The 11,805-nt window shown below is 38.3% G+C and overlaps 1 protein-coding gene across 1 annotated transcript; it reads right to left on the bottom strand.

The window, feature by feature from the left end:
• Nucleotides 1–646: 646 nt before the first annotated feature.
• On the bottom strand, nt 647–10,176 carry LOC131910255 (testin-2). The gene is made up of 7 exons (XM_059262236.1): nt 10,051–10,176; nt 9,632–9,754; nt 9,397–9,543; nt 8,982–9,206; nt 1,853–2,015; nt 1,120–1,237; nt 647–746 (listed from the first exon to the last, which is right to left on the bottom strand). The coding sequence occupies exons 1-7, from the start codon at nt 10,174–10,176 to the stop codon at nt 647–649; spliced, it is 1,002 nt and encodes a 333-aa protein (XP_059118219.1).
• Nucleotides 10,177–11,805: the final 1,629 nt, after the last annotated feature.

Here is an 11,805-nt window from a genome sequence, read left to right as displayed (position 1 = left end):
TTTCATAAATCATGGCAAGGCAAAATGGGTACTTTACTATGCTCTAAAGCCCTGGCCAGACAAGAGGCATTTAACCCTAGAAGGCCACCGATGGTGTCCCTTATCACAAAGGATACTCAGGAACCAACATGACCTGTTGGTACAGAATGGGAATACTCAATCTAGTGGACAACATCATAAGTTTCTGTATGGACACATTGATTTCTTTTCTCCCTTCTGCATCATTATTAACTGAGTATCTCTCTCCTTCTCCTTTCCCCTCCCTCCTTCTCTCTGTCTCTGTCTGTCTGTCTGTCTGTCTGTCTCTCTCTCTCTCTCTCACACAAACACACACAATTACGTTCTTGGGTTGAATTAAGGATTGAATTATAAAAAGAAGTCCCAATGTCATTTGGAAATTGAGCTTTATTTTTGAACATGCAAATTTGTACATTCTTTTAAAAATGAAAATTCAGATTTTTATAAGAGGGTAATTATTACAATGCTGTTTATGGCACTAGTATTTATGAATTTAATTCACATTAAGCATGGATGTAACCTCAGTGACTCAGGTGTCATTTTCCACACAGCAGGGGCTGGGAAGGGGAAAGCCCTCCTCAGTACACACTGTCCCCAGCCCATGCCTTCCTTCTTGCCACCCAGAAGCTCACACAATGGGGTACGTGGCATATGTAGCAATTCCACAGTTGTTGTTCCAGTCTTTGGCCATCTTTATGTAGCCCTTCATGCCCCACTCTTCACCCCAGCTGGAAGAAGAGCAGGTGCACCATTAAATAGAAAGAACACAGCACAGCAGGTTCATTACAATATTTTATCTAGCCAGAAACCACCCTTAATCAAAAGATTCAGAAAAGATTCATTTCCTGGATACCAATAGTTGAATCACACAGAACTCTAAAGATCACTTCAGAGAAAGGACAGGAAGGATGTCTTCTACCTACATGTGGTACAGGACTGCTGGTATTCCTATCTAAACACTGACTATAGAAGTTCAGGGAAAGGACAGGAAGGATGTCTTCTACCTACACGTGATACAGGACTTCTGGTACTCCTATCTAAACAATGACTATAGAAGTTCCCTTTTGAATTTCAAATATAAATGTTTTCTGGAATTTATACCTGTTCTTGACCAGCCAATAACTGTTGCCATCTGATTCTTCTCCTTCAGAGCCATAGCCGACCACTAGCACAGCATGATTTAGGTGAACCCTTCTACACTGTGGCTCATAATAAATGCCTAAAAAAATAAAACCAAAGCCAGGGTGAGAGGCTCCAGTGACCTCACAGTGACCATGTTACCAACAATAAGGGAAGCATTTCTAAGTTCACTGGAATGATATACAAACCAGGTAAGACTAAAGAGGTTTCATTATTATCAGGGCTAAGGCTGTAAACTCTCAGGTAAATGTACCAGAAACAAAATTTAGCATAAATCCTTTGGTAAATTGGTACCTTGGTTGCATACAAGAAATCTTACTGACTCACTTATGTTAGTCCAAGCTAAACCTACAGAAAACAAAAATTAATAGAACTAAAAGGTCCCTTATAAGAATTATCTACATAAATGAAATATCTGGTTTAAATCTTAAAGGTCAAAAGCTGGAGAAAATTCAAGTAAACTATACTACATGGGACATCAGGCTAATTTAAAAAACATTAACTGACTCTCATTTATGGAATTATATTTAAGTAATGCAAAATAGGAAAATTTATATAAAATTCCTCATATAGAATGTAAAATCCACAAATGGAAACATTTACATTAAAATTATATAAGAAAGACATCACAAAAATGATTTGCCATGATGGCAGTACAACTTTTATGCGTAGATTCCAGAAGGAAAATACTTACCACTCTCATAGAACTGGAAGGAACTATGGCTGGCATCAACTGCAGCAGAGATGGGCCCCACCTTAGCCACTGCCTTCATAAGGGCTTCCTCATGTCCTGGGATTTGCATAAAGTCTCTGACATTAGCAGCAGAATTCTCAGCATGGTTCCTGCACTTTCTACCCTTTCAAAGTTAAGGGAAAGAAATTCATTCATTGCCGTCTACGTCCTGGAGAACACGAGCCAGAACCACAGAATTCAGCCATTGCAAATGAGGATCCCCAAATCTGTGCTCTTATAAAACATTCCAGGAAGTGAGATTCTACTGGGAAATTTGGGGCTGAAAATTAGCTCACTTGTGTTCAATGACACTCCATAAGTCTTCTGTTCATAACAAATATTCACAGTGAAGAGATCTGTATTGTGTGGGGTGGCTTTCCTGTTCTCTACGTTCACAGCAGCAAGAAGGGGTCCTGGGAAAGCACCCCATCAAATAACCATACAAATGCTAGTATTATCATGACAACAGTGATGGTTTATACTTGAACGGGAATGTCAGAGAAATGCTTCATCTATCATGATGTTGACTGTGGGCTTGTAGCACATTGTAGCTCATTCAGCTATGTCCTCTGTATCTATAGATTCTCCAGGAATCTTACCATGAAGCAATGTTGGATTTTGTTACAGGTCTTTCCTGAATTTAATGAAATGATCATATAGTTTCTGTCCTTGAGTCTATGTGGTGAATTACACTTATTAATTTAAATATATGAACCAACCCCACATGTATGGGATGAAGCTGACTTGATTATGGCGTATGATCATTTGGATATGTTTTAGAATTTAGTTTGCCAGGACTATGCTGAGAATTTTGGCTTCTAAATTGGTTAGAGAGATTAGACTATTAGTCTTTGTCTGGTTTTGGTATTGGGGGTACTGTTGACTTCATAAAACAATTGGATGTGTTCCTTCCATTTTACTTTATAGGGTAATTTGAGGAGAATTGGTATTAGTTCTCTGTGGAAGGAATGATAAAATTCTGTGCTGAATCCATCTGGCCCTGGGCTTCTTTATAGTTAAGAAATTTTAAATTACAGAATCAATGTCAGTTGTTGTGGGTTCACATAAATTATTTACTTCATCTTGATTTAACTTTGATATGCCACATGTGTTCAGAAACCAAGACATTTTTTTTTATATTTTCCAGTGCAAAAGAATATAAAAATTTTAATGCATAGACTTTGACCCACCGAATTCCCCCAGTGTCTACTGTAATATCTCCCTTTCCATACCTAATTTAAAAAATTTTGGTCTTCTCTCATTTTCTGTTAGTTAATTTGACTGAAGAATTTTCAATCCTGTTAATATTTCCCAGAACCCAACTCCTCATTTCATTTAAGTCTCAGCTAGTGCAATAAGACAAGAGAAGAAGATGAAGAGAAAACAAATAGACAAGGACATAGTACCAGCAAAGTATCCTCATTTGCAGATGTTGTTTTCCTATACACACAAGCCCGAGAAGACTCTACCAGAAAATCCCTATAGCTGATAAACACATTTAGCAGTGTATCAAGACACAAAGTCGGAACACAACTATCCATTTGTTCTGATTGACACCCCACCTATACACAACTATCCGTTTGTTCTGATTGACACCCCACCTATACACAACTATCCGTTTGTTCTGATTGACACCCCACCCATATACTAACAACAGACACAGTGAGAAAGAAATGAGGACACAATAGCATTCATAATTGTCTGAAAATGTTTTGGAATAAATCTAACCAAGCAAGTGAAGATTTATACGAGGAAAAATTTAAGAGGTTGAAGAAGACACTAGAAGACGGACAGACAGCCTGCTCCCATGCTCATGGACAGGCAGGGTTAACACTGTGGAAATGGCTATTCTGCCAAAAGCATTCTACAAACTCAATGTAATCCCTGTCAAACTCTAATTCAATTCTACACATAAATTGAAAAAAAAATCTTAAAATTCCTATGGAAACACACACACACACACACACACACACACACACACACACACACACACACATACAAAAAAAACTGGACAGCCACAACAATTTTGAGCAATAAAAACATGATTTGAACTGTCATCATTCCTGATTTAAATCTTATCACAGAGATACAGTTATGAGAACAGCATCATAATGGCACCAAAACAGACATATATAACAATGGACTAGACCACACATAAACCTCCTTTCTTACCCAAAGAAGCTGACAATACCAGTTGGAAAAAAGACAGAATCTTCAACAAATGGTTCTGCTCAGACTGGATAGCTACACATAAAAGAATTAAATTAGATCATTATCTCTTACCCTGCACAAAACTCATCTCCAGATGGACCAAAGACCTCATCATAAGACCTGATAGCTCAAAGTCATTAGAGGAGAAAGTAAGGAAACACTTCAAGTTAGACACATAGGCAAGGACTTTCTGAACTCCGTTCCTAGTAGCACAGGACTTTAAGGCCAACAATTTAGAAAAGGTGCTGAGGACCCAAAGACAAGCAGGACAGGAAACCTCACTGTTTCCAGAGGGACCTTGTGAAGCAGTATGGTGTGGAACCCAGGCTGACAGAGGAAATGGACCAGGGTTCTCATAGGGATTTGAAAACTCACTGCAGAGCAGGAGCCCTGTGGAATATCCCAGGAAAGTCGCCATTTGGAGAAGCGTAGTGGAAGCAGCAGTCAGGGACTTGGAACCTAGGTCTCACACTGATTAGCCAGGCCTGCTCACTTGTACTAACAGAGAGTCCAAGGAACAAAGGTACCAGTGTGAGAAACAGTCAGAGTCAGAGAGGAGCAACAGGAGAGAAATGGCTGCTTCTCAGGAAAATGTGTCCCAGGGTCTGTTGATGTTGGGGATATGGCTGAGGATTTCTCCCAGGAGCAGTGGGAGTGTCTGGACTCTGCTCAGAGGGCTTGTAGCATGTGATGTTAGAGAATTACAGTAGTCTGGCTATGTAATTAAATATGAGAATGTCTTGGATCAAGATTCAAAGCATATTACCCATCAGCATGTGAATATTCAAGAGGAGTCATAAATGGAATGAAGAGAGCAAAGTATTTCATGAATCCTCCAATCATACACTGTATGAAACAAGTAACACTATAGAAATCTGTAACAAATACAAATGCAGTAAACACAGGAATGCCTCTGTTGAATCCTCAAACTCCAATAGATATAAAAGCATATGCACTGGAAAGGAACTTTGAAATATAAAGACCGTGACAAATATTTAAACTTGTGTGCCAATGTTAGTCAGAATCCAAGAATTCACACTGGAAAGAAAGAACACAAACATTAAGAATGTAAGTCTTTTGACTCTACATACAGACTTCTGGAGCAAAGAATCCATAATGGAGAGAAACCACACAAATGTAGGAACTGTGGAAAATGCTTCAGGAGCTCAAGTTCACATGACAGATTTTATCCTGAAGAGAAATCACAGAAATGTAAAGAATGTGACAAGTCTAAGTGTGGGTCACACCTTAAAACCCCTTACAGGATCCATTAAGGAGAGAAACCTTACCAATGTAAGGAATGTGACAAATCATTTACTTGATACTCAAGTCTTAGGGCAAGTCAGATAATTTAGTGGAGTGACAACCTATAATGTAAAGAATGTGGTATGTTCTTTGGTCTGAAGTTACACATTAAAATTATTAAAATTATTAAAATATTATACATATTCATTATGGAGCCCATACTGGAGAATTGCTGACATCTAAACACAATTGGTTAGTTTAAACTAGAACAACTACATTCTGTCTGGTTAGCAAATGGTTATAGATAGTTTGTTGCTGCATCAGGACTGATGAGCACGAGACAGGAGTCAGGGAAGTCAGGTAGTTATGGAATGGCCCTTAATCATCTGGGGACCCCAACCACCTGGATACCCCAATGTCAAGTCAGATGCTCTGTGGGTCAGAGCTCCTCTGCAGATGCTCTACAGGTCCCCTCTCTTGGTGTCTTTTAGAAAACTATACTAGTTCATGACAGAGTTCCAGTTTCAGGCACAATTCTGCCATTGTGACTGCAACTTTCTTTTTACTTCTTAACCAAGATTATTCTCTTCATTCTATAACCATTTAAAAACACAGCCCTCGACACTCAAGCAAGATCTTCTCTTGGAATCCTTCTAGTCTCAGGAGCCATTTTTTTCTTTTTATTTGTAATAAATGTTGGCTGAAGTGCTGAACTCTTTGGGCCTAGGGTTCTTGTTTCATTGTCTATAGATAGGATTCTGGGATTACAACAGTTTATGGGTACAACTTCTATAGGTCTCTGCCTGCTGCTGTTACACATCCACTCTCTATTAGCAAGGCATCATTAATATCTTGTTCTATGAATAATTTGTGACCCAGGAGAACTTAATTACTGTAGTACAAATGCAATTGATCTTTCCTTTGGAGTAGGATGAGAAAAGCACTCACATATGAGGTAGGGGTTCTGTGATCCACTCCTTTCTGCTAAAGAAAGGCTAACCTGAATATTTGCAAGAAAACATTTTATGAGCCTGGCATGGTTATGCATGCCTTTAATCCTAGTTCTTGGAAGGCAAAGGCTGCCACAGATAGGAGAGCTTGGTCCATGAAACAAGACTCTGAGTCAGCAATGTGAATTTTCAGCAAGGGACAATGAGGACCCAAAGAGCATGCGAGAACCTCTAAGGATCCAGAGCACTTCTTGTGCTGAGTTTGTGTTAGGGAAAACCTCATACAAAGATACTACACAATCATTAAACTGTGTTTACAGGGAATAGAAGGTTTTGTTAATAGATCACTAGGGGGGACAAAGACAAGGAAATAAGAGTAGAAAAATATATGGAAACAAACAACAAAAAGCTCAAACCTCTTAAGAAATAGCACATTCCCAAACGCTTATGGAGATCATTTCTCTCTGTCATTAGTGTGCCAAGCGTCAGAGAGCTCCTAGATATACAATGAGTTTCTTTCTCAGACTATGCTATTGGTAAGAAAGGGCAGGCAGAGAGCTCTGTGAGTTCACAGCCAGCCTGGGTTGTGAATAAACTAAGTTCATTGCTAGCTGAGGCTGCATAGTAAGATGCTGTCTCAGAACCAAACCAAACAAGAAAGCATTTTACAAGTTGCTGAAAAATATTGCCAAATGCATGGAATTGTTGATCACCATCTTCATAAAGTAGAATGAATGGGTGTTTTCAATAAATTTTACATGGAAAGAAGTACGGATGTCAGAGGAAAGTGAAAACTAATCTGGGAAAATGTATGATTGTGTATCCAGTATGTCCCCACAAAACTCACTCCTTTGCTTCGTGCTTTGGGAAGATAGGGACCTCCACATTTCCATACCATAGAAAATGTTTTCCTTCTATGTTTATAATCTGTATTTTTAAATAATATATCATTTAAAACTCTGTGTAAGTGGATTTTATCTTAAATGAAACAGATGTTTTTTAATAGTTTTACATGAAAATTCAATGAATAAATATGATCTCATCTTTTTTCTAATTCTTTTGAAAGTTTTTTTATTCTATTATTTGTTGTGTGTTCTAGTTTTGCCTACATGTATGTCTGTGCACCACATGCGTGACTGATGCTTGTAGAGAGCATGTGATTTCAGATTTATAACTAGATACTAGCTGCCATGTGGGTTCTGGGAATCAAACCTGAGTCCTCAGGAAGAACAGCCAGTACTCTTACCTGCTGAGATATCTCTTCAGCCCCACCTCACATGATCTAGTCTTGAGAAAAAAGACCAATAATGGACACAGGTAGGACCTCAGGAAACTAAAACCCTTCAAAACATCAAAGGAAACCATCATTCAAATAAAGAGGCAGTATGGGAACTTTCTTTAAAGTTATATATCTGATAGATGATTAATATCCAGAACACACAAATATTTAAAAAACCATGAAAACAAATATCTAATTAAATCTGAGGGGATTAGAACTAATCAGAGGTCTCAAAAGAAGGAATAAGATAGCCAAGAAATACTTTTTAGTATGTTCAACATCCTTAGTCATAAAGTAAATAGAAACTAAAAACTGCTTTGAAATTTCATCTTACTCTGGTCAGAATAGCTAAGATAATAAAACAAATGAGTAAAATAGGATGGTACAAATGTGGATAAAGGGGAATACTTATTCACTGTTGCTGGGAGTGCTGATTAGTGGAGCACTCATGAAAATCACAGTGCAGTTTCCTCAAAAAGCTAGAGATGAGTTTAACTTACGATTCGGCTACAGCACTTTTGGACATATAACCATAGAGTTCTATGTCCTAGCACTAAAGTACTTGCTCATCCATGTTTGCTCCTACTTTATCCATAGTAGTCAGAATATAGAAACAGACTAGATATCCATCAACTTGTAAATGGATAATGAAGACTTGGTACATATACACAGTGGAATATATTCAGTTATAAAGAAAAATGAAATTGTGAAGTTCATAGTGGTTAGAACTGGAAATAATTCTGAATGAGGTAATCCAGACCCTGAAAGACAACTGTATTAGGCTCTCTCTCACGTGGAATGCTAGCCCAGGTTTAGGTATCATTGCAGAAGCGGGGAGGCATTCTAAAACATTGTAAAAGCTAGAGATAGTGGACATCTGTAACAAAAAAGTACATGTTGAGACATGGTAGGGACATTGCACACATGAAATTACAGTTGTGACTGTAAACACATGATCTATACAAGATCCACCCTGCCAAAATACCAACATGGACAGTGGGGAGGATCATGAAGTCCCACCCCTAACTGTAAAGCTATTGGCAATTGATAGCTGTTGTAGGAGAAGAGTAAGTTTTCTTTAAGGATGTAGCCCCTGAGAGTTTACTTATGCTCCAATAAATGGTCCTATACTCCTGTACACACATGCAGTATTATGTGTGCTTAATGGGTCTAATAAAAAATAAAAGCCCAGGAAGTAGGGAAGGAAAAGTGTTTGGGGGTGACAGAGGAGAAATTAGAGGTAGAGGGAAGGTATAGATTTGATGAAAACATATTATATGCATGCATATAGTTCCCTAGCAGTAAAAAAAATAAATCAATAACAATGTGAGTTTGAAGAGAGCAGATTGCTCTGCAATTGTTCTGCTTTCCACCGAAATGGCAAGAGCACAGGAGTTCTACTTACTCGTCCTTTGTAAGGATAGGACTCCTCAGTTGCCAAGCCGCCACTGTCCTTCACATACTGGAAGGCATACTGCATGAAGCCACCACTGCAGCCATGGGTAACATTAAATCCCATGCAGTCCAGTAGGTTCTGCTCACTCAGAGGGACCAGTCTCCCTGTTTTCCTGAACATTTGTCCTTCCAGGGCTCCAGTTGCACTAAAAGCCCAACTAGAGGCACAATGACCCTTAGGGATAAAGAAAAAGCTGTCATTCATTCACAAGTCTAGTAACACATATTTGTGAACAATTCACACATCAGAATACTTTTATAAACCAGTGAACTGCATGTTGCTCCACAGTCTGAAAAAGCAAAGATGATATTTATTTCATAGCTTCCTGTGAGTAGTGAAAGTTGGAAACATCACACTGCCATACCTGATTCTTCACAGGAGTCACATAGCCTTGCTTTCTCCAATCCACATATTTGGGGACAGAAAGAAACAGATGATCCTGGAATATGTGCCTCTTCTTGATCCTCTGCCTTTGAAAGCCAGTCATCATTTTCCCAAATTCTGTATTGGTCTTCAGGAAAAGTCAAAAAATGATTGAGGGTATTTATAAAGAGCTGAAGAGGAGAACTGCTCTGTTATGTAATTCATGTCACACTCACCAAGTCACCAAAGGCATTCATTGCCATGGTGAAGTCATGCTTCCCCTTAAGGTATTCCCAATTGTGGAGCTCAATCATTTTAAAATTCTTCTCCCATACTGTTCTTCTCAGTCTTTCTTCATTCTGGAAAAAAATATAAGTTGTGATCTTTTATTCTATTCTAAGTCCAACCTAAGTTCACTCAGTGGACCTTCTGATGAAGACAAACCATGACAAAGGAAGGTTGTACTCTTCTGGAAGCCATTAACCACACCACCCAGAAGCAGTAAAGATTTTGTCATATAGTACACATGATGTATGTGTTTAGGTTAAGCCTTGAATAGAGCTGGATTCTAGAACCTGTGGTATGGCCATAATACACAAATACATAAATACACAAAGTCAGGACTATTGTTGATGGGGATTTCCCTGTTACTAACTGGGTTGTATGTCTTCCCATGTTTTGTCTTCCATTCATGCCATTCAACATCCAAACTGGGATCTAGTGTTGGAACAGTTGAGTCAACTTCCAAGCAGAGGACGGCTAAGAACAGAACAGCATTCATGTCTCATATGCCTAGAGAAGGAGGAATGAGATTCCAATTACATCAATGCTTCAGAAAAGCCTTCTTATTCCTACCTAGAAATCAAAACCGTAATGGTACAACAAAATTATTTAAACTGTCCTAAGAATGTACTATGAAAAAGGTTAAAGATCTGGTTGGCTTAAAGCAAGACACAGGAATTTGGTTTATCCACTAAAATGAAGAGGAATTGGTCAGGCTCCAGTAACCGGACTGTGTGTCCACTGTGAACTTAGCTCATCACAGGGTGTGGATGCACCTTATCATTTAGAAGTTTAAAGCAAAGACTTAAGACATAGTTGGCCCAGGTTTTGTGCCAGTGGTACTGAGGTCACATGAGCAAAATTTCACTAGTGCAGAATATGATCCCAAGTAGGGAGAAATATAACCCTGAGAGTTGGGGGCCACAAGAAGTCTTTTTCTTGGCCTGAATGCACCAGGAGATGTCTTGGCACATTCCCTTCAGAAATCTTTTGGAAACATTCTCTGTTGACAACCATAGAAAGACAACATGCATTAGTTCCTATTCCCTTTACTTTGGAATGTGACTGAAAAGTCCATTTCACCTCAGTGAGGCCTTATAGCTGAGATCCTGCATGCTGGAGCCACCAGTGCTGGGGAGGTCACGAGAGTCAGTCAGTTCCAGAATTCTAGGTTCAGTTTTGAAATCATGTGTACACAAGCAACGTGAAATGGGCCCAGAATGTTGTATTTACATATTTATGAAATATATGTAACCATAATAATAAACAGGAAAAGTCTATGAATTTGAGAGGGAATAAGGAGAGGCAAAGGAGGCATTGGAGGGAAAGGACACTGGAAGGGGAAAGGAAAGAGAGAAAACTACATAATTATATTTTAACTTAAACTTTTTTAAAAAAATAAAGAAAAAAGGGTGTAAAATACAGTCAGTAGGTGAAAGAGACATGTTAACAAGGGCATAAAAAATGAGGTTGTATTTGGTTGAAAGACTGAAAAGGAAAAGAGAATGATTTAGATAAGAATGAATTTTATACAATAAAACATTTTTCACTAAGAAGGCTCGAATATGAGAGGAATACCAAGAAAGGTTAAAGACAGGTAGGAAACAGCCTGAGTAAATGTGTCAGGTGTGTGGCAGATGAGATTTACAGATGAAAGATAATGGATGATTAAAGGTTATTAAAATTTCTAAGGTCAAAATTCAATGCACTGATATCAAACTTTTCTTTAAATAAATGGAATTCTCTTAAGATACTGGTTTGCTCATAGTAAGTAACACATACAAAATTTGATTTAAAAATTAAAAAGTATGTGTAATCAACACAATTACTTATGATTTTTGCTAATTTTGTTAGATTTTAACCATTTGAATAAACAGTCTTAGCAAAATCAATATTCATTTAAAATTGTTGACTTTTTGTCTAAATTTATCTAAATGTAACAGGAAAGTTAAAATTTCAATAATGGTAAAGCTGCACTGGGTGGGCAATTCCAAAGCTTTAGGGCCTACACCAACAATGACCTGGTGGTCAGGGAAAACATTCAATATTTTGGCCGTTATAATCCGTGTCAGCCAAGACCCCAGAGAAGATGGGACCTGTCCTCTTCACTGGGGACATGATGTCTCCA

The sequence above is a fragment of the Peromyscus eremicus genome, chromosome 5 (genome assembly GCF_949786415.1).
Source record: "Peromyscus eremicus chromosome 5, PerEre_H2_v1, whole genome shotgun sequence".
NCBI classification, from domain to species: domain Eukaryota; kingdom Metazoa; phylum Chordata; class Mammalia; order Rodentia; family Cricetidae; genus Peromyscus; species Peromyscus eremicus.
Note: the sequence above shows the minus strand (reverse complement) of the source record. Positions and strands in the feature narration are given on the sequence as shown.